Source organism: Anolis sagrei, chromosome 6 (genome assembly GCF_037176765.1).
Source record: "Anolis sagrei isolate rAnoSag1 chromosome 6, rAnoSag1.mat, whole genome shotgun sequence".
Classification (NCBI taxonomy): Eukaryota; Metazoa; Chordata; class Lepidosauria; order Squamata; family Dactyloidae; genus Anolis; species Anolis sagrei.
Window position 1 is genome coordinate 79884124 of NC_090026.1, and position 24183 is coordinate 79908306.

Sequence of the window (24183 nt, forward strand, 5' to 3'; positions counted from 1 at the left end):
ATTATCCAATTAAAGCATAATGGGGAATATACATTTAAATTAAGCCAGGATCTCTACACTGAAGTCTCTGTAATATTACTGGAACAGGAGAGAAAGAAGAAATCCACCCAATAAGTTCTGAACTGTGATGATTCTCTGAATGCAAGCACTGAGAGAGGCCTCCAACTTCAAACCGAGGGGTTCAAAGAGTTCAAACAGATATGGATGTTCATAGAAGAGGAGTAGAGAACATGTAGCTCTACCACTCCCATTAGCACTTGCCAGAATAGATAACACAAAGGAATTACAATTCAACAGCATCTAATAGATCACCCATTTCACCTCCCTCCCAGAAAATTTGGTATCCAAGACCTTTAAATTTATAATATTTAGCCCTAAAAGACCATACATAAATCTTTTCAGCAGTAAATCCAGTTAAGAGATGCTGCTCAACGAAGAATGTGATCAGTGTTACTTTTTTTGCTGGGGGATAAAGATTTCACAACAATATAATTAGAAAAAATAGATTTGAATTTTGGCCAATGTATGCAAATATCACCCATGTAGTATTGCTCGTTTTGATATACTGGAAAATCTTTTTTTTAAGATAAGGGTGAAAGATAAGCAGTATCTTGTAGATAAACCATGTGGAAGTCAATATGATACAAAGAAGCAGAAAGCAAAGTTAAAAATGCAGGCTTTCTGTTTCTGTGCAGGCATGAACATGTTTACATACTACTGTCACTGAAATGAATACAACTAAATATGTTTAAATTGCATTATTTAAACATTAATTGAAAGCAAGGAACCCCTAACATTCACTCAATGGTATGACACAAAAGGAAGCAAATCAAGTTTTACATTGCTTACGTTTTAAAAGATTTAAGAAGGCACGACTAAATTTCAGGGCATACGGCAATTCGGGTTTATTCACCCTGCCAAGCTGCAACAGATGTTGTTCCACTGGCACACTAGACAGTTCTGTCATCTCAGTATCATCAGCTCCACTTCCAAGTGCTAAGGTGAACATGGTGAACCCTTGGCATTTCGCTTCTAGCGACATTTTTCTCAGCTTCTCTCTGTCCCAGGAACTAGTCTTACTCCCAAGTAGTGTAACAATGACCCTGTCTTTTCTTGGGTTGGGGGCTTCAAGAAACACATTATTAACTGTCCACTCTAGTGCATGACCCACAGCTGATGGTCCTTCCAGCTGGTTTATCGATTCTTGGATATGCATTTTCACCAAGTCTTTACTGTTATATGTAGTTAAGTCAAACTCCACATGCACTGGGCTTGAGAATCTGTCCACTGTGAAATTTCGTGGGGCTTGTTGCACCAAAGCCACTCTTGCACCACCATCAGACTCTATGGGGAGGGAAGTAATAACAAAATGATCCACCATGTTGCTCACAAATTCCTTCATGGTTTCAAACTCCTCACTTCCGACATTTGAAGAGCTGTCCATGATGTATGTTATATCCATGTCTATTAAAATAGGGAAATGTGCCATCATCTCACATTCTGGAGATGGGTTACACTTATCTGTGGAAGAAACATGAAACATTCATTAACTAAAGGGATGCACTATTTATATTTTGCTTTGCTTTAGGGAATTTGGAAATGGTCTCTCTTTGAGGCAAAAGGTAGACAAAACAAACCCAACCATACTGGTAGCCCATATTTTAAGTGACCATATATTACTATACAGATATTTCTCCCTCAAACTATGTCTGGGCTAGTGAAATGATCTGTTGGATGCATATGGATATTTTATTTAATCCACCGGTTCTTATAGTGTTCTTTTTATAATAACAATTTAAGGATATAAATACAATAATCATGTTTTTCCTAATCATTCTTGTGTTTCATTCTGGATTTGGCCATGATGTCAACTCACAAGATTATTCAACTATATATCATTAAGATTTAAATGATTTCTAAAAAACAGGACAAAAATAAAAACAGAAAAATGTGAATATGTTATATGTTTCCCTCTCCCAACACTTCTGGTGCCTCCATTTGTTTTTAAATATTTCTTTTTAAATATTTATAAACAAAAGCTGTACTCCAGCCATTTATAGATCAAGCCTTTGTATACCACTGAATTCAAAACTGTTTCATATCACTACTTAATCACTATCACTAGTAACGAAAAATCTTCTGTTGAGCATTTAGAAGTACAGTTTAGTCATCTAAAGAAAAAGAGTGGGCATAGTTACCAACATAATGAAAACACAGCAAATAAGAGAGTTCTGGGTATGTATTATTTTCAAGGCCAGGTTCTCTGTAATTCTAGAAATTTCAGGAATGAAAGGAAACTTCACTGGGGACAGAATTCTAATGAGGGGAGGTTAATCTTCTCATCCCCCCCCCCCCATAGCTAAACTTCAGCTTGCACCTAGCTATATTTCATTCTTAATGCATTCATTTCAAGCTCTATCTCACATCTGGGTTCTACAATGGTGAAATGTCATCATCACCAACAACATCATCTTTATTTGTACCCTGCCCCATCTCCCCACGAGACTTGAGGTGGCTCACAACATAAATAAATAACAATAACATACAAGAAATAAAATGAACAAATTATAATACATCAAGCAATATAAATAGCAACCAAGGTACGTTAAAACACAAGTAAGCAGCATTAACAATAAGAGTTATCAAAATATTAGTTAACATATTTCTTGATCAAGGCTGAAAATCCATATTAAATTTCTGAGGGCGTCTTGGGATCACATTCCAGTGGTGCATGAGGCCAGACCCAAAATAATGGGATGAAAAAGATCTGGGTATTATAACTTATTCTTACTAAGGCTGATGTTTTATAAGATTTTTTGGCACTTACAGCTTTTTATGTTAATGTTATCGATTTGGCATGTGGGATAAAAGAAAAGGGGAAACAAACAATCCATGGCCAAGGAATTGACCATATGGGGAAATCAGGAGGGCAGAACTGAGAGTAAAGAAGAGCTCAACGTCTGAGATTCTTCAACTGTTTTATAGATCTTAATCACCATCTCGACATGACGCTTCTCACAGATTATGATGATGATAACGATGATGATATTTTTATTTATTAGCTGCCTCTCCTTATGGTTCAAGGCACAACACAACATAGTTAAATGCTTCATAATACTAAAATAAACTCCATATTACAGATAGTAAAACATATTTCTACACATTATTAAAATACATGGAACAAAAATTAAGACACAACATAGAGTATGAATTTAAAATGCATAGTTAAAATAAATATTTTCAATTAAATTGAATTAAAGCACTAATGAGTGTACTGTCGCATACTGGGCCTGTAATAATATCTGTTTACAGGATGTGCTCTCTGTATGCCCAACGGGACACCGGGGTGCCTCAGCCGAAGGGCCCTTTAGACTTCCCAACACAAAGTTCTATTAAGGCTCAAGATAGATTCAACAAAGTTCTTTATTTGGGCTTAAATCTTCAAACAAATGAATTAAACACTTTATAACTTTGGAAAACCAGTAGCTTCCTCAATCTGCCAACAAGGGGGCAGGCAACTGGTGGTAAACTGTTCCTTTCTTCCTTAGGGAAATCCTTTGACCCTTCCCTGGGCAATCTCTCTTTACCTTGCTGCCGTGAGGCCCCTACTCCCAGCTCCAAGCTGCTTTATGGATAGCCCAAGTGGTCCCTTACCACTTGGGCTAGGCAAGGTTTCTGTAGATCTGCCAAGCTGAAAAGGTATCCTTTAGTTTCTCCACGAAGGCTGTAGGAACTGTCCTGTTGCTCCAGCAAAGGCTGGCTGTATTCCCCCAGCAAAAGCTGTGGAACCTTTCCTTTTTTTCCCCAGCAAAGCCGTGAGAAATGAAGCTTTGTGCAGGTGGGAAAGAGAATCCCACATGTCCTGCTGTTAGGTTTCAAACAGTGAGACTGAACAAAAGCCCTCCTTTCCCTCCAAAACCCTGGGGAAAGGGGTGGGCCTGAAGGCTCTAACAATGATTGACAGATTACTGGACCTATGACTGCAACCTGAGGAAGCTACCTGATTGCCAAATGCATGGCTTAAATAGATCCATGCAAACTAGCAGTGCAAGAAAAGGAATTCAAATCTCCTGGCACTACTGTGCCAGCACAAATGATAATACTTGATGGAGCCCCAAAAGGGGCATTTAACAACAACAACAACAACAACAGTATTTCTTACTCGCCTCTCCGTGGCTCACAGTGGTTACAACATTGCTAAAAATACTGATGTGTACATGAAGGAAAGGGGATAATTAAATCTATTACTGATTTAAGAACTAATGAGATGAATAGGCTTACCATAACAGAGTGCACAATGTGAAACACTGTTCAGGTTTTCTTCCTCTTTGGATTCCCAGACATATAGCTGAAAGTGATTAGTATAATCTGCCTAATTAAATGGAAAAGAAAAAGTTGGGCTAAACATGAGAGCATCCATTATAATATGTCCTGAAAACAAATGTTTTTATACATGTGCACACAGACATATGTTGATGTTGTTAACTGCTCTCAAAGTAATTTTGACTTATGGAAACCCTACGGACCAGAGAACTCCAAGTCAACATCAACAGCCCTGCTCAAATGTAGCAGACTCAGGATCAGGGCCTCCCCTGAGTCTATGTAATGCACTTTCCCTCCCTTCTATATTTCTTGACCTTATGCCATTTGTAGTAAGTCATGTCTTGATTTCACCTAGTTACTAATCCTAGGATTTTATAGGATGGAGTCATGGCAATTCTGTAGAATGGAGTTATGACTATTACAGTGGCCTCTGTGTCTGTCTATATATGTTGTATGTCTAATGTATTACAGCTGATGATGTTGTATTATTGTTTTAATTAATGTTTATGTAGTGTTTAATTAATGTATTATGTATTTTAATTGTGTTGTATTATATGAAGCGGCATCAAATCGTTGCCTAATGTAAGCTGTCCTGAGTCCCCCTTCGACGGTAGAGAAGAAATGGGATAGAAATACCATAAATAAATCAATAAATAAATAATGCCATTGATTTTTGCCATGTAATCCACCCTGAGTCCTCTGCAGGGTGAGAAGGGTGGAATATAAATAAATAAATAAATAAATAAATAAATAACTGATTAGTATTTTATTGAATCTGGATGCACCTCTGTATTTTCACCCTGTGGTGAAGACAAATTTACTGACTTCTGTGGAGGAATGAGCGATTCATAGGAAATGGCTGAAAGGTAAATCAAGGACATGTTATGTGTATTGTACAAACTGAAAAGCACAAAGAGAAAGAAAAGCAACTTCTCTTTCCATTCACCCTAACACTAGTACTCCTTTCAGAGTTGGCAGAACACCTTTTAATAAGGGCTATTGTTTCGAAACAAGTTCACATAGGCACATACATTTGAATTATGGTTTCCTTTACTGCTCTTTCTTGAGTTTACAATTTGTGAAATTGAGAAGAGGATTAAAACCTTGGCAACCAATCCAAGTAAATTGTGAGATTCTGTCAAAGTCATTACTCTACTGGAGTGGGAGTCAAGCATATGCTTTCATTCACAAGAATGCATGGTATAGCAATTAAGCTCAATAGATTGTATAAGTGTTTCTGTATTCTGCCAGGCTCTAAATCCATCAGAGGTTGGTTTTCAGTCACCCCGTTGATTTGAGCCTATTTCTATACACAGACAGTACTCTGTTGTTAGAGATGAGAGTAAGCCAGATATAATACTTTCTGAAATTATCATTCTTGGTGATTAAAGTGATTATGAGTGATCTTAGAGATTCTGGATGGACATTTAGCCCCACAATTTGAGATTTGTTCTACTTTTGTTCATATATGACTATTCTGGATCCAAACATAGTTCAATTTCACATGCTGATACCGTGTTTCATTGTGTTTCTTTCTTATGTTACAGGGGGAGGGGGGATTGGCACTGAACAATCGTACTGACGCCCATTTGAATTCATGCCATGACCTTCAACACATCACAAGCACAAGGTTAATAAATGGGTGTCCAAACATACTACAGATGTTTAACTAATGTGATGCCTGGACAGCCTTAAGCAACCATAGAAAAGGGGAAGAAACTTTGTGTCCTTCCAGATATTTTTGGACAACAACACCCATCTGCTCCAACCAGTATCCCTGGATCAATGCCTCCAATGACTTGTAGTTAAGCAAGTTTAGAGATCTGCCTGCTTCTCTCAATCTGCTATTCTGATTCAAGATTTAAAATTTACATATCTCATTTCCATCATCCAATCAAGACAATGCTTGGTTAATGCAACTGGAACTATATTCTTCCATAACGCAATAGTTATATATTGATTAAATAAATATTCACTATTATGTATTTGAAACTATCCAATATTGATGACTTGTGGAAAATAATTAGGTGATTTATGGCAGACCTCGTGAATCACACATGGTTTTCATAGGCAAGGAATGCTCAGAGGTGGTGTTGCCAGTTCTTTCTTCTAAAATATAGCCTACAACACTTGGAGTTCATTGGTGGTCTCCCACTCAAGTACTATCCAGGGCCTACCCTGCTTAGCTTCCAAGATCAAATGAGATCCATTAATTCTAGGGTATTTGGGCAGTGCTGGTAGTATGTGGAGCCAAAAACAGAAAGGAAGAACGTGGAGAGAGAAAAATCAATGTGTATCTAATAAAGGTTTCTGAAAAACCATCCAAGAAAAAATATTTTCAGTGATTGAACTTCCTCAGAAATGATCCCTGGCAAATGGAAAGCAGTAGATTTTATTTGCCCCAAAATTTTAACGAAAGACTCCAATATAGACTAACTGTAATTAAATTACTGCACATGAATGCTATTTCCTATTTGTTTTTATGTAATAGTCCTATCCTGGCAAATTCCCTCTCAGTCAATGTGACTAAAGCCTAATTGTCACAAACAGATGCTGCCATGACAAAATTTGTTTCACTGAAAAGGCAAAAACCCTATCCCTACACAGAACAAACTAGACATCAAGGGAAATGATTATGATTTATTACAGCTAGGGTCAGACTTGGGTAGGCCTGTTTAGCAGTGCTGTCATGCCAGTTACTCACCTCAGCCCTTTTACCTGTATTCCACAAAATGCCATATCTGATCCTTGCCCCTGGCACTAAATTTGAGGAAAGGCTATTTGATGGAATGAGCCAATGTGGCATAGTGACTTGAATGATGGAGCAGGACTCCAGGAAACCAATGTTCAGACACCTAGCCCACCCAAGAAAGCTCACTGGATGGCCTTGGGAAAGTTACCTTCTCTCAGCCTTAAAGTAAAGCAATAGCAAACCTCCTCTGAATAAATCCTACCTAGTAAATGCTATGGTACAGTTAGCATAAATTAAAACTTGTCTTGAAGATATACAACAAGCACAATTTATGATGGAGATGATAGAGGTCATCAACTGAACAGAAATGCATTGCCTGATTTACTGGGCAGAGCTGTTACAGAGGTGGGTGCCCTCTTGCCGACCATGGAGCCTGCGGGGGGCTTCTTTTTCCCAATAACCCCCTGTGCAGCAGGAAAGTTTCCCGTTGCTGGACCAGCTGGCCTATCAGTGGCAGGCCCTACCCCACCACCTGATTGGCCGGGGTCTGCCAACTTTCCTGCCCAGCAGCCCATTTAAGGGCTGTCCCAGGCCGTCACAGGCACCATGCCTGCTTTCGCTGATCCATCCCTCCCACCCTGCATATTTGTTTTGTTCTTGGTTCCATGTTAGCTTGTCACAACTCTAGGTTGGCATGTGGCATGGGCCCTGGATCTGGCTTGTTCATCCCCCCACCACCATCGGAAGGGGGGGTGTCCGGTGGTTACCAGGGGTGCCGCATTAACATCAGCCTGGTATTGTGCTGGTGGCACCCTTGTGTGGAAAGCGGTATTGGTCAGCAGTGGGCTGCCCGATACAGGATTCAGGACCCATGCATGGCAGCTAATCCTTGTTCCTGTAACCAATAAACAAGTTGTGGCCATTTTTAGGTCCCAAACCCTGTGTACATGTCATATTTTTCCTGCTGGCAGGAGGTGTGTCACCCATGCACATGCAACTAAGCAGCAACTCAATTGAATACACCCAATTTACTTTGTTTTGGGAATAATCAGGCTTGAGCCGGGGTAGTACTTGGGTGAAAGCCCACCAAGGAACACCAGGCATCTGTGAGTAAGGCCTGCCTGAACTCTGCAGAGCCATTGCCAGTCAGAGACAAAATACTACGCTACATAATCCAGGTGTCCTACAAATACAAGGCAGTTCCCTATGTCCGCAATTCCCTTTTTGTTATGCACTTGGGAGATGCATTCAGAGTGATAGAGAGGAGGGGGAGGTTTCTCCTTGGTTTAGTGTCCCAGCATCCGCCTGATGAAGAATTCCTTGAGACGAAAGCCTGCTTACCAAAAAGGCTTGCCGTACATTAGGTACTTCACTGAGGGCAATGACCACTGGCATAATATCTAGAGCACTGAATTCCAACACAGCTGTATTGATGGATGTTGCATCCTGTGATGGTCCAGAAGTGAGAAATATTGCAATTTTCCTCATGAGGACACCTTGACGATGCCGTTTAAAGACATTCCTGGCAACAAAGCGCATGATACTTCCAATATTGCGTTGGCCTGAAGATCTCTCCAAAGGAATTCTCTGAACTGCTTCCATAAGGAGGTTGTCTCTCTGGAAGTCAGAGAACCGAATTAGGTACTTTGGGTGAGCGTTATATGAAAGCACTGCCACCCGAGCACCAGTTGGACAGTTGCTGGTGCTTATCTTCATAACCTTCAACAAAGATGTCATAATGTCTTTCATCCTTCCAAAGGATTCTGGGGTAACATCTGCAGACATGTCAAGGGCAAACACCACTTCTGATGGATATACTGGACACCTACTCATACCTGCAATCGAAACAAAAACAGTAGAATATAACCCTCAGTATTTAAACATCAGGCTTGTTTCTAAACTCTGAAATAATATCATTGCAGAGATACTTACCTATGCAGCAAACTAGATAGGATAAAAGAAAGTTGTTTTAATTTTGGTTATCAGGTTTGTACATTGAAAAAAATCTCAACAAAACCTTACCTGTATAGAGCAGGTAGCTTGTTTTAAAATCAAACCAAAATTCATTTTAGATTTAAATAAAATATAGTAACAGCACAAGAATGGGTGAAATTATATTGGTAGCATTTAGGCCAAAGACTGCTTGGTTCTGAATGAAGCCCAGAATAGAAAATCATTAAATCATCTCAATAAATTTGCCATTAAGGCATATTTAGTTTTCTTTAATAACTATTTTTATTCAACAAAACTAAACTACAATCAATAAAACAAAGATGTGTACAGAAAGACAAATTTCACAAAACAGAAGGACCTCCCTTAAAAACATATAACAGACATTTTGTCTTAATATAAAACACAAACCAAAGCAACAACAAACTCAAGCTCACACAATCATTCTAACCACTAGCATTCCATTCAACCCTACTAAACACATCCTACACACATAGAACAATATGTGTAGGATGTGTTTCAGCCTTGCACTCGCTGGCTGTTAGTGTCTGTTTCTCAATTTACTGTTGAGAAATGGAAAACTTCAATTTCTAAATGTATTGTTAGGAGCCTCTGGTAGCACAATTGATTAAACCCTTGTGCCGGCAGAACTTCTGACCAAAAGGTTAGTGGTTCAAATCCAGAGAGTGGGTGAGCTAATGTCTGTCAGCTCCAGCTTCCCATGAGGGGACATGAGAGAAGCCTCCCACAGGATAGAAAAACATCCGGACGTTCCTTGGGCAATGTCCTTGCAGACGGTCCATTCTTTCACACCAGAAGTGATTTGCAGTTTCTCAAATTGTTCCTGACACCAAAAAAAAAAAACTGTTCCCTTGAAACATTTCTATATAACTACCCTCCGACTCTTAATAACACTCTTCTAAGTCAGAAAACCAATAGTAGAATTTTGTCCCCATCTTCAGGTGGTAAATTCATCCCAGTCTTTCTTGAAAGTGGTCAAGGTTTTCACCTTGATCAGCACTGTTAATTTGACCATTTCAGCAAACCACTATATCTTCAAAAGTCAATCTTCTTGTGTAAGGATAGGTGGGTCTTTCTTTCTTTGAGTGAAGGCTTATTTAATAAATATGCTCAACAACTTGTGCCTGCCGTATTAATGGGACAGTGAATCCACTACTGATTTTAGGCCATGTCTACATAGAAACATTAACAACCTTAGATATGCAGATAACACCACTTTGATGGCTGAAAGCGAGGAGGAGCTGAGGAGCCTTCTAATCAAAGTGAAAGAAGAAAACACAAAAGCTGGGTTGCAGTTAAACATAAAAAACCCAAGATTATGGCAACAGGAATGATTGACAACTGGGAGATAGAGGAAGAAAACGTGGAGGCAGTGACAGACTTTGTATTTCTAGGTGCAAAGATTACTGCAGACGCAGACTGCAGCCAGGAAATCAGGAGACGCTTACTTCTTGGGAGGAGAGCAATGACAAATCTTGATAAAATAGTGAAGAGTAGAGACATCACACTGGCAACAAAGATGTGCATAGACAAAGCAATGGTATTTCCCGTAGTAACCTTCGAATGTGAGAGCTGGACCATAGGCTGAGCGAAGGCTGAGCGAAGGAAGATAGATTCTTTTGAACTGTGGGGCTGGAGGAAAGTTCTGAAAGTGCCTTGGACAGTGAGAAGACCCAACCAGTCCATACTTCAAGAAATAAAGCCTGACTGCTCATTGGATGGGAAAATAGCAGAGGCCAAGATGAAGTACTTTGGCCACTGCTTCATTGTCTTAGAGAAGACAATGAAGCTGGGGGGAAAGGAAGGAAAAAGGAAGAGGGGCCAACCAAGGGCAAGATGGATGGATGGTATCCTTGAAGTGCCAGTATTGACCTTGAAGGAGCTGGGTGTGGTGATGACTGACAGGGAGCTCTAGTGTGGACTGGTCCATGAAGTCACGAAGAGTCGGAAACAACTGAAGGAATTAACAACTACATAGCCAAAATAAAGTGGACTCACTACTCGGCTGCTGCAGGGAGTCTATATCAGAATTATTCAGAAATGTGACGTTGTCAGCAAGCTTCTGTCAGGGAATTGCTTGCTGGTAGTGATACAGCAGTAGCAATTCTAATGCAACCTCAATTCGGCTGACCATGTGCATATTCCAAAAGGCTTCAGAAGAGCTTCCAGGCTGCATCAGAGCAGCTCCGGAATGCTTAAAGCTGAATTAATCTGGCAGGTGCAGACACAACCTTAGTCGTAAATTCAGTTCCTCACTGGAGCAGATTCACTGGAACTCAGATTTATGGAAGCCACCCACAACTGCTGGTAACACTTTTTTTTTAACATAATAAGGCCACATTTTGAAGATTCTTCTGGAATAAGCCATAAATGCTCAGATCTCAGCAGTGGCCAGGAGTAATTTTGCTAAACTGAGGTCAGGTTGCCAACTATTCCTATTGCTGAAGAATGCAGAACTGGCCAGGTTGATACATACCTAGGTTACATCATGTCTGGAGTACTGCAATACATCTCCCTTTGAAAGGAGCTTGAAAATGGTAGTCGGTTTCAGAATGCGGCAGCTCCATCGCTAACGGGTCTGCATACCGGGAGCTTAAAACTTTCTTGTTGAAACAGCCGCCCAGTTTGCATCAGATACAATTCAAAGGGCAAACCTGTCAAGTGACTCAAAGGATCATATTCTCCTAAACAAACCTTACCACCTATTACAATCAACTTTCAACCTTATCATAAAGGCCAGGCAAAGTGATCTGCTTTGTCTGGCCTTCGGGGTTAAAAGAGGGAGCCACAGGGAAAGCGTCACCTTCTCTGGCAAGCCCTGTGCTGCAGCCAGCACAACATGGGATGCCTCCCCATTGTCAATGTCTTTACCCCAGTTGGGGGATGTTGAGGGTGGAGCCACAGACAACAACATCTGATGGCTGCAGTGGAACTCCATCCCCCAAGCTGGCTCTATGAGTCCTAAGACACTTAATTTGAGCCTTATGATGAGGTGAGAGAGGTCCTTATATTTTCCCCACTAATTCCAAGACACATCTTATGGGTGAGAACAAAAATAAGATCTTTATGATGATACCTCTGAAACTCCCAACTCATTTATATACTAATAACTTTCCAGAAATTGACACAAATCTGTCTGTTTTAGGAAAATCTTTAGTGAGTCATTTACATGACATTTTGATCAATCTCTGATTTTCGATACAGAACAACCCCTGTGACTGTGGCTTGAGAATTTCCTAGGTCCACTGGCACAATTTTATGGAATGCATCTAGTAAATTCCTCAAGAGGATATATCCCTCTAGGAATCTATAAGCCTACAACATCAATCTAGGGTATATTGGGACTAGAAATGAGGTGGCATTCCACATATTGCATTTTCAAATAAGTGTGGTTTGGCCAGGAAGATATCTCATGTTGATACAGGGATCTTACTGTATCTACAATGTTTTATTACTTTTTACTATGTCTTTTTGCCACAGTCTTCTGTTTTATGTTTTCAGGTGAGAATGTTCTTAGTAGTTAAACATTCATTTGTTGTGAGTTGCCTTAAACTTTTCAGAGATTAAGTAGGAAAGAATGTTTAAATAAATAAATAAATATGTAAATAAATAATGCTTCCTGTCTCTTTTGACTAAGCCTCTAAACTACTAAGGGATCTACTATTCTCAAAGATATTCCAAGATTAAGTAAACTGAATACAAGCACCCTACACTGAATTACACTGAATTAAATTACACTTTTAAGGACACTAGCTAATTCTTCAAAATTGTTTTTAATGCAAAGATAAGTCATTACTGGTTTGTTGTAGGTTTTTTTGGGCTGTATGGCCATGTTCTAGAAGCATTCTCTCCTGACTTTTCTCCTGCATCTATGGCAGACATCCTCAGAGGTTGTGAAGTCCTCAAAACCTCTGAGGATGCTTACCATAGATGCAGATGAAATGTCAGGAGAGAATGCTTCTAGAACATAGCCATACAACCTGAAAAACCTACAACAACCCAGTGATTCCGGTCATGAAAGCCTTCGACAATGCATTAAATCATTACTTACGGCAGTTTCCTCTCGTAAGGTTAACAAGTTCACAAGGCTATAGATAAGAAGAAAAAAAACAAGATGACTTCACTAGCAATGCTACTTTTAAAAAATTAAGAAGTGAGTCATACTACATTCAATGTGTTTGTGTATACAAGACAGCAGCTTCAGAACCTGAACATGTGATCCATATCTTCCATTGTAAATGATTATAGCAGTTGTCTCACTGGCACAATATCAAATAGAACAAGAGTAGGTTCAAAATTGCAACTTAAGTTTGCCATTCTTCCCATATAATCTTTATTTCATTAGCTATTTGATAAAATCTTTTGAAGTTCAGTGTGTAAGGCATTCCCTTGATTTTTATTCTGTATTTACTGATTAAGTGCTTGTCTATGACCAAAATAAATGATTGGATTTGATTAAGAAATAATCTTGGATATACTTTATTATGTATGTGAGGTTAGAGTTGATTACATACCGTCATAGCTGTTATGCCTTTTTGGCCTTTAGAGCCCTGAAAAACATGAAATATAAAAAAAATGAGAATATAAGAAGAATCCCGTTGAATCAAACCAATTGCTGATTGAGGCCATCCTTCCATGTTCAAAATGCCCAGCCAGATGCCTATGGGAAGTCCACAAATAAGGCACAAGGTGGCAACATCCTGCGGCTCATGCTACACAAATGCTAACACTGAGAAATCTTTACTAGCTCTGATACTGGGGGCAAAACACAGCTATCATGACTCAGAATTGTCCATGAATCCTCCTTTTAAAATCCATTTAAAGTTGTCGATCCTGCACTAGTGGATCCCACCGTTTCACTAAGTGACCCCTTCATACTCGCTGGCAATAGGGGCACAATCAAAGTGAAAATAAAAATATTGTGTGTTTACCAAACAGAACATTGCTCTATCAATCTCTACATCCTCCAACATGACTCTCTGAAATCTATGAAATATTAGAGGATGTAACTTTATATATTTACAAAACAATTACTGATTTTTCTGTGTGACTATTTGTTACACCCATGTGCCTTCCTTGTGACATATTACTTTGCAAATCTGAATTAAAAAAAAAACAAGCATTGAGAACAGGTAACTCCCATGTCACTTGAGTTTGCTCTGAGTTTTTGTTCTAATTTTTGAACTGAATTGCTGAATTTATTTTGAGAATAGAGTTCTGACTGCAACCTGAAATTGATTTACTTGGAGTAACTTGGCTCTGGGTGATTACAGGTTTTTTCCATACTTTTGTACTGTTATCTGTCCTTAAGATAAAATTCAATATTATTCTCTCGATACAAAAATACTCTTTTTTCAAATTAATTTCAGAAGATTTTTTTCCAAATATTATTGAAGAGGTAAACATAATTTGAACTGAACAGACTATGGAACGGCCTGCCGGAAAAACTCCGACAGCTAGATTAGCTGTCAGAATTTAAGACAGAATTAAAGATCTAGCTCTTCTGGCAGGCCCAACTAAACAGTTTTAATCATGAATTTTAAACTCATGTCTTATATTCACTCAATTTTAATCATTGTTCTGTATGTGTGTGTGTGTGTGTGTATGTGTGTGTGTATATATATATATATATATATATATATATATAACACATTTTTTTTAATTTAATTTTTATGAGTTTTTCTTAGTACATTGAAAGTGTGGGAACAATAAATGGATAGGAAAGGGTGGGAAAAAAAAAGAAAAAAAAAAGAAGGAGAAGTAGGTGAATGGTGATAAGGAGAGGGCCCAGGTTAAGCAAGGGGAGGGGAAACCAGGAGTGGAAGGGGGGGGAGGGGTAAGTGTCAGTCGTTTGACTCCCGTTCGGTCTGCAGGGAAATATCTTCATTATCCAATGGTATTCTACTTCTTCTGAGTTCGTTTGTTAGTTTACAAAGTGTCTTTTTATATTTCTTATATATCAAGTTTGATCTGTTTCTTAAAATAATCTTCCAAATCTTTCCAATTTATCTGTTTGCTTCGATTCTCATTTCCTAGAATTTGTGAGAATTTGTCCAAGTTCTTGATTTCCATGATTTTTTCAAACCACTCCTCTTTACTCGGTACCTCCTTGTCTTTCCATTTCTTTGCGATTAAGATTCTCGCTGCTGCAGATAGATGAAGGAACACTCTTTCCTGATTTTTATTAAGGTTTATGTTCAATATATTCAACAAATAGAATTCTGGTTTCATATCAAATTTGGTATGCAGGATATTTTGGGTGTGCTTATGCACCATCTGCCAGAATTTATTAACTTCTTTGCATAACCAAAATTGATGGTAATAGGTTCCATTTCCTTTTTTACACTTCCAACAAGTTCCCTTATTTTTCTTGCTAAATTTGGCAAGTTGCATTGGCGTTATATGCCACCTGTAAAACACCTTGTACCAGTTTTCAATTATGTTGGAGGCCTTTATAAGTTTTAACTTGCTGTTCCAAACTTGTTCCCATTCATTAAGTAATATTGTGTGGCCGATGTCTTTGGCCCATTTGATCATGTTGGTTTTGATCAGTTCTTTTTCATTTTTCCATTCTAATAATTTCTGATATAGTGTTTTAATAGATTTTTGGTCCTTTTTCATAATAATATCCCAGCATGAAGTTGTTTCGCTAAAGCCGGATATTAAATCAATCTTGAAGCGTTCTTTAATTTGAAGGTAGTGAAGCCAGGTCATTTCCTTGTCTTCTTGTTTTAGTTCTTCCAAAGTCCTCAATTGCCACTCACCATTGTTTTTTGTAAGCAGTTGCTTATAAGTGAGCCACTTACTTCTGGGGATTTCCCTCTTATGAAAAGCCTCCACTGGAGAGATCCATGTTGGTATTTTTTGGTAGAAATATTTTCTATATTTGTTCCATGTTTTTAATAGCGCAGATCTTATGTAATGATTTGTAAAGTTCTTTTCTATGGTCGCCTTTTCATACCACAGGTATGCATGCCATCCCCTTCTAATATCGTGCCCTTCTAGGGCTAGGATTTTTTTTTGTTCTAGTGTGGCCCATATTTTGGTCCATGTTAGGGCGGCCGCTTCGTGGTATACCTGTAAGTCTGGGAGTGCCAGACCTCCTCTTTGTCTTGCGTCTGTGAGGTTCTGGAAACTTACCCTGTGTTTTTTACCATCCCAAATAAAGTTCAAAATGTCCCTATTCCATGTTTTAAAGGTTGTATCCGTTTTGATAATCGGAATCATTTGGAATAAGAATATTAGCTTAGGCAGCACACTCATTTTGATCGCTGCTATTTTCCCTAGCAGGGACAGATTTAGGTATTTCCAAGTTTTGAACTTCTTCTTGATCTCACCCCAGAGTTTTTCATAATTTTCTTTGAATAAATGTCTGTTGGAAGCAGAAATCACAATGCCTAGGTATTTTATATGTTTGACTATCTCTATTCCTGTGTTTTGGTAAATTTTTTCTTTTCCTTCTCTGCTTACATTTTTTGTTAGCATTTTAGTTTTGTTTTTATTTATTTTAAGCCCTGCTAATCTGCCAAAGTTTTCTATTTTAGCTATCCACTTGCTGGTATTTCTTTCCGGGTTATCAATCACACATAGTAGATCATCAGCAAAGGCCAAGATTTTATATTCCTCCGCTCTAATCTTCAGGCCCATAAGGTCTTTATCTTCCCTAAGGTCCTCTAATAGTATTTCAAGGACCAATATAAACAGGAGTGGAGACAGGGGACAACCCTGTCTAACCCCTCTCTGGATTTTAATTTTATCTGTCTGTAGGCCGTTTACTATTACTGTTGCTGATTGGTTTGTATAGATGGCTCTTATAGCGTTTAGGATAGAATATCCAATGTCCATTTCTGATAATACTGCAGTCATGAAATCCCAGTTGGTTCGGTCAAAGGCCTTTTCTGCGTCTAGGAATAGAAGGCCTGAGTTTTTTTGAGGGTTTTTTTCATGAAATTCAATAATATCAATTACGGTCCTGATGTTGTCCCGCATTTGTCTATTTGGTAGGAAGCCTCGTTGGTCTTCTTTTATTCTTCCTTGTAATAGCTTCTTGAATCTCTCTGATAATAGACTAGTGAATATCTTGTAGTCTTGATTCAAGAGCGAGATGGGCCGATAATTTTTGACGTTGGTGGGTTCTGTATCATCTTTGTGGATAAGTGAAATGTTTGCCTCATGCCACGTCTCTGGCATTTCACCTCCCTGCATGATGTTATTTATTATTTTCTTTAGTTGGGTTGCTAGATCTTCTTTAAAGGTTTTATAGTAGAGGGCAGTGAGTCCATCTGGACCTGGTGTCTTGTTTGGTGCCAGTTTATTTATGAATTTTGATACTTCTTCTTCATCAGTCGGCTTGTTCATGTATTCTCTTTCCGTATCTGAGAGCCTTGTAATCTTTTGTTTAGAAAGATAGGTGAATATCTCCTCTTTCGAGGTTACATCTTTTTTATAGAGTTCTTGATAGAATTTCCTAAATGGTTCGCCTATTTCTTTCTCTTTTGTGTAATTTTTGTCTCCTTGTTTAATTTGAGTTATGTACCTTTGTTGTTTCCTCTTAGCTAGTTTTTTCGCTAGATATTTCCCTGGCTTGTTGGCTTTTGCAAAATGTTGTGCCCTAAAGTAGTTCATGTTTTTGGTTAGTTGTTCTGTTTGTGCATATTCTATCTCTTTTTTTACTATCTCGATCTCTAATTTTATTTTTTTGTTGCCTGGTCTTCTTTTCAGCTCATCTTCTTTTTCTTTCAATTTTTTTTCCAGTTTTGTCATCTTCTCTTTTCTCTTCTTATTTCTTATGGCTCCCTGCTGTATGAAATGCCCTCTCATGTAAGCTTTGCTTGTTTCCCAGACTGTTTCTAATTTTGTGCCCTTGTCTAGATTATTTTTAAAGAATTCCTGCAGAATTGTTTTGTTACGTTTTATATCTTCTTCTGTTTTTAATAAGGAGTCATCTAGCCTCCATCTTCTAGGGTATTGACTTATTTGAATATCAATCCTTAGAGGACAGTGGTCTGCATGTGCCCTTGGCAGGATTTCCGCTTTCGTGGTTTTGACTGCTAAGCTGTTCGTCGCCCAGCACATGTCTATTCTAGACCACGTATTGTGTCTGTTGGAATAGAACGTGTAATCCTTAGTTTGGGGATTTTTTAATCTCCATATGTCTTTTAGTTGGAGTTCCTGCTGAAGTTCTAGGAAGTTAAGTGGTAGCCTCCCCCCTCTTGGGTCTCCCCCTCTTGTTTTCTTTTTGGATCTATCTATTGAACTGTCTATTACCCCATTGAAATCTCCTATTATTAGTAAATTATCGTATGTATGCTCCGCTATTCTCTTCCTTAAATATCTCAGGAAGGTGGTTTTCGCTCCGTTTGGGGCATAAATATTACATACAAGGATGTTATCATTTTCAACTTTAATTTTAGCGGCGATTATTCTGCCTTCTTCATCTTTGAAGGCTAGTTCGGGGCTAAGGTGGTCTCTGATGTACATGGCGACTCCTTTTTTCTTTTTGGGGGCACATGAGTAATATAGCTTCCCTAGTTGTTTGTTTTCCAGGTGCGCTGAATGTTTTTGCATTATATGAGTTTCTTGCAATGCAATTAAGTCACATCCCATACTCTTAAGTTGGTTGCAAATCAATTTTTTTTTATTTGGGCTGTTAAGCCCGTTCACATTATTCGTTACAATCTTTATTTTCCTCATCAGGTATGAGGTTAACTAAGTCCTTATTCATTTTGTTTATGGGTACTTGTTTGGTGTAGTTTTCTGGAGATGTAAGTCTCACTCTCTTTTCTCCTTTTCCTCTTCCATTGGACATTTCCATTAACTCGGTCTCCTCCTCTTCTGTTTCCTTGATTCCTTTGGGTTCAGCTCCCCTTTCTTGCTGTTTCTTGCCTCGGTCTTGTTCCTGATCTTTTTTCTTAATTTTACTGTAGAAATTTTTAGCTTTATCTACTGTTGTTATCCAGTATTTTTCTTCATCGTACGAGACCATAATGCCTTCATACTTCTCCCAGCGGAATTTAATTTGTTGTTTTTTTAGTTCATCCGTCAAGAAGTAATATGGCTTTCTTTTGCTCATTACGAATGGTGGTACCTCTTTAAGAATGGTCACTCTTCTCCCTCTGTAGATTGTTGGTTCTTTGGCATTTCTGGTCAGTATTTGGTCTCTCAGATGTCTTCTGGACAGGTGCACTACCGTGTCTCTTGGCGTGCCGTTCTTTTTGGCATAGATCGTTTGGACCCTATACGCTCGGTCAATATTCTTATCCATTTCCTCCCCCGGTATATATAACACATTTTAATAAGTGTATTTATATGATTGTGTGTTTGTTGTAAGCCGCCTCGAGCCATGAGGTGAGGTGGGTAAGAAATAAAATGATGTTGTGGTAGTGATGATGATGATAACAATGATGTAGCTAGATTTATATTGTGCATTCCTGGTAACACAAATGTATTAATATATACATATAGCATGTCAGTTTTGTTTTAGCTATGTTTAGTATCACTTTTACATTACCATTCTTCCAGGTGGACCTCGGCTTCCTCGATTCCCTGTTTCCCCTGGCATTCCAGAACTAGCCTTTTAAAATGCAAAGAAATCATTAAGTCTGTCATAAGAGAGTTGGTTAGTTGGTTCCGGCTTCATAAAAGACAAGTTTAGACAAGTTATTAATCTGTAAAGGGATTCTATCCTAAAGTACATAAAATGATGCCCTTTATCCCAAGATACAGTCCCCTGTATCTTCAACTAACCAGATACTCAATGCTGCTGTGAGAAAAATGACCATCTGGAACAGGTATGGGCAAACTTCAGCCCTCCAGGTGGTTTGGACTTCAACTCTCAGAATTCCGGCGGTTAGGAATTCTGGGAGTTGAAATCCAAATCACATGAAGGACCGAAGTTTGCCCATGCCTGATCTAGGACCATCTCCATGCTAACCCATCACCCCCTGTCCCCCTTTCCATTTATTGGATCTTAGATGTAGGACAAAATCTATAACAGGTATATTGCATTGCCTTGGGTGGAAACTCCCTCCCTATCCTCATTTTCACCTACATACACACTCTGTTGCGTAAGTAATACTGAAGATCTATAAATACAGCCCTAACCAGAATCCCACCAGTGTTTGAAGCATGTGTAAGTTCCCCAGTGGGAATGCTTGGAAGCTTTTGTCTGATGTACAAAATCCATTTTCTGTTCAAGATGGTCAGATTTACATTGCAAGCATGACTGCACGTTGTGCATGCATATGTGATTATGCATTCAATTCCACAAAAATCACAATTTGTTAACAAGGCAGCTCTGTGCAACTGCATTTAACTCTTTGAGATAAAGTTATACTCTGCCTCTTTAATGTGGGATTTCTGTCCCTGTTTACTCCTGGATGGGGTGACAAAGGTGTACAATTTTAAAATAATACAGTCTTCAAAATGAAAATAATGAAAATCTTTCTTGATCAGAAAAGGTCAACATCAATAAGTGCTTATCATCCTCACTCTTTGTCCTCTAGTTCCTTTGGCTCCTTTATCCCCTGGAATGCCAAGGTCACCATCTTCCCCCTACAAAAAAAAATATCAGAAGCAGGGGTTTGCAACAGAGAACTAGTTAAGATGTCGTGTGTGTGCTACATGTTCACAGTTCCTCTCTTTCTCTTTCTTTGAAAGCAACTACAAAACAAGAAAACTTGGATTGGGATCATGTTGCAGCCCCATTCCAAATAATTCCTCTGAAACTCCCATGTTCTGCTTGTTTCTTTACATCTTATATCCCACCCCATCCCAAAAATTAATTCAAGGCAACTTACAAAATAAAGATGATGTACCCATCACTGGCCCGGCCCTGGTTTTTATTGCATAATGATGTAATATTTTGTTATTGCTTATGTTTTCATTTACTTTAAATTGTATTGTTATTGTTTTGCTGTTGTTGTGTTGAGGCCTTGGCCTTTGTAAGCCGCATCGAGTCCTGCGGGAGATGCTAGCGGGGTACAAATAAAGTTTAATAATAGTAAGAATAAGAATAAGAATAATATCAATAAGCAACAATGACTTAAAACTTCATTAAAACTGTCAGTTGGACTGATATTTTGTCATACAAGTTGTGACGGTGCGTCAGGCCCCACTTGTATGTGAATGTACAGTTGAATTGTTTGGCTATCTACTGCTTTCTATCAATGTTATTTGCATCTGTTGAATTGCCTCCCCTGCTTAATTGTTTGGCTCCTCCCCTTCCTGGGGAAGAGGGCAGGGCTTTCTTTTCATTCCACCATCAGACAGCTTTATAGACGGATGCGAGAAAGACTTGGCTCTAAAGCCCTTGTTTAAGCTATCTCTCATCACCAATTCTCAGGTTTTTACCCTTGAGTCCATAGCCTGTCATTGTCGGAGTTCAAGCATGGTGGATACTGCTAAACCTACTGTCCAAAGGCCAGGCCCCAAAACCATGTTTTGAGCTTCTTTCTAAAAGAGAGGAGGGATGAAGCCAATCTAATATGACTAGGGAGAGCATTCCACAGGAGGAATCAGGAATCAGTCAACTCCAGAAATAGGGCCAGGAGATTATTATATGGGATTATATGGGAATTATATTATATTATATGGGAATTATATGGGAATGAGAATGAATGAATGAATGAATGAATGAATAAGAAATTGGGGTTTTTTAAAAAAAAATCATACACCTCTTTTCCTTCTCTCTCAAGTTCCAAACAAGAATAAGGGCATGTGAGATGCAACCATCAATGGTATTCTGATAACTATTTTCATTCTGGTAAGGCTTTTAGTATATCCATTTAGATTACATTTTAAGGGCCATTGAACATAAATATAAACGTTATTATAATGCTTTTCAGTGTAAATTGATTAAATTCAATGTACAGCATATAAACAATGAAGCTTTTTCTAGTAACCTTTTTCTCTCTCTAGTGCAAGTATACCTGTGGTCCAGGGTTTCCATGAAATCCAGCTTGTCCCTGGTATTGGAGAGACAGAAGACATTTGGTTTAATGTTGCCTATATGTGTCTTATTTTACAAAATAGTTGATTTTTGTGCTCTTCTAAACATATTAGAAGCATCAGCATTGCTTTATCTTTAAAAAAAACTCATTAGCCAGTGCACATTAGCAATACTTAGGTTTAAAGACCTGAACTGAAACCTTCTCTTCTAGTCACAACCATTCATCATGGCTGGGAAGTATTACACATTTCATACACAGAGAAGTTGTTTGGTGAAGCCGTTTGCTTTGGGTATGCTAAAAATAAAAGGCAAATGCAAAGAATCCCCTGCTATTTAAAGCTAAGAATTTAAGAACTCCATCCCAGTACATCAATCTATTATGATAACATAGCCCAACAAAAAAATCTTGGTGTCTTGGGTTTGGGGCCTATTCTTGGGGTTATTTGGGGTGCTGATTCAGAAAATTACATTGGATAAACCTCATCAGTTCTAGTTTTTAGATGGGGTTATTATAATTTTTTATGGACAAGCAGATGGCTACTGGCATATGTGCTGTATCTAAAAACTAGAGCTGATAGGAGAAAATGACGACACTTCTGGAATCAACAGGTCAAATATATCCAGAAAAAGATTTAACATTTGAGGCACCAAAATGTGTGTTCGGCAGTGTTATTAGTTACCACAAAAGTTAATTGAACTACTATAATCACTTGGTTCATGCTCCATGAGGAACTTCTACAGAACCTTGAGATAAATTGATGAAATACTTTCAGAACATATTACAATGCTTACTCATCCCTTCCACTAGTTCTAATCATAATAGGGTCATTGACTGAAGTAGACTATGTGCCAAAGTAATAATAGGATTCTCACCTTTTCTCCCTTCCTTCCTTGTAGACCATATCCATGGTTACCATCTTGTCCCTGAAAGGAAGGGACAAATGAAAAGCAAGTTAACTGTAAGAGTTAAGACCTGATAATTATGTCACATAAGACAATTACTTCAAGCAGAAAATTTGAGGTAGCAAAGGGTGATGATAATGATGATGAAACCATGGATTTCTAATGGAAGTAACACTTTAACTGTTATAAGTGTGTATATGGGAAGCAGATGGTTACATAAATTAAACCCATGAAGAAACAAGACCCACAAAAACTCCTTCCCACAAAAGTTCCATTTCATTCCTTAAATAATATAGCGGAATTTGTTTATTCCAAATTTGTGCAAACCACACACTATAGACATTACATCTTTAATTCTTCCCAATTTCTAAGTATAGTTCTGAAAATAACAGATTGTTTGTATTACAGACAAAATTTGTGCTGGATTAATAATTGCAAATTTGGAGACACACATATTTCATTTCCTCAAAAATGCCTTCAATTCATGTTTTAACACTGGGACTTTAACTTTCCACCAGCAGACCTGATTTTTTCCTGACAAAAGTATTGCATAAATAAACAAGTCTAAACAGATAAAATGGAACACAAACAGCTAAATAATTTTTGGCCAAAAATGGGCAGCAGTGATCACATTGTCAGTAGCTTTAAACAGTTCTTCCTCAGTGCATGAGGCAAGGCATTGTGGGCAAGCATACAGGTGCGGAGTTGTTGTTCTGTTCCACAGTCGCACAAGGTGGAGGATTCTTTTAGGTAGTGCCATTTAGCCAGGTTGTCTTTTGATCTCCCAACAACACTTCTGAGTCTGTTCAGGGACTTCCAAGTTGTCAATTCTTGGTTTGCCCCTGATGGCAGACCTTTGTGAGGGACTATCCAATTGGGATTTCCTGGTTTAGCTGGGCACAGAGGGATACTGTTGCTGTTGCTGGGGGAACATTAAGAGGAGTGGTGGTTCTCATGAAGCTTTTCCATGATTTGAGTCTACTGGGAGGAGGCCAATAGCCATGAAGTGGATGGCTTTTGCAGTGTTCAACCTTATTTATCTCACAGTTGACAGAAACTTCCTATCAAACATTGGAGGGGGGGAGCAATGCCAGCTAGCTTATAGAGTCTATCAACAGGTGTAGGTTTAAGACGTCCTGTGATTATTCTCTATGTTTCATTCAGTGCTGTATTTATCTGCTTTGCCTTGGCAGACTTGTGCCAAATGGGGCAGGCATACTTGACAGTTGAGTAAGACGATGTTCTTATTAATTTTGGGTCTGCACCCCATGCACTAGCAGACCTGATTTCTGGTTTACTGTGAACAAGGATAATTCAGTCAATTGTTTTAGCATAACTTGGCCAA

The 24183-nt window shown here is 38.5% G+C and overlaps 1 protein-coding gene across 1 annotated transcript in view; it reads right to left on the minus strand.

Annotated features, from left to right (window-relative positions):
- LOC132779666 (collagen alpha-4(VI) chain-like) overlaps positions 1-24183 on the minus strand; it is an 81490-nt gene that overhangs the window by 5559 nt on the left and 51748 nt on the right. Inside the window, exons 27-36 of the mRNA XM_067470214.1 lie at positions 22809-22859; positions 21916-21951; positions 20477-20539; positions 19497-19559; positions 13501-13536; positions 13038-13074; positions 8948-8959; positions 8357-8850; positions 4282-4372; positions 850-1521 (exon numbers count right to left, since the gene is read on the minus strand). Coding sequence (XP_067326315.1) covers positions 850-1521; positions 4282-4372; positions 8357-8850; positions 8948-8959; positions 13038-13074; positions 13501-13536; positions 19497-19559; positions 20477-20539; positions 21916-21951; positions 22809-22859 — 1555 coding nt within the window. The remainder of the gene's footprint in view (positions 1-849; positions 1522-4281; positions 4373-8356; positions 8851-8947; positions 8960-13037; positions 13075-13500; positions 13537-19496; positions 19560-20476; positions 20540-21915; positions 21952-22808; positions 22860-24183) is intronic.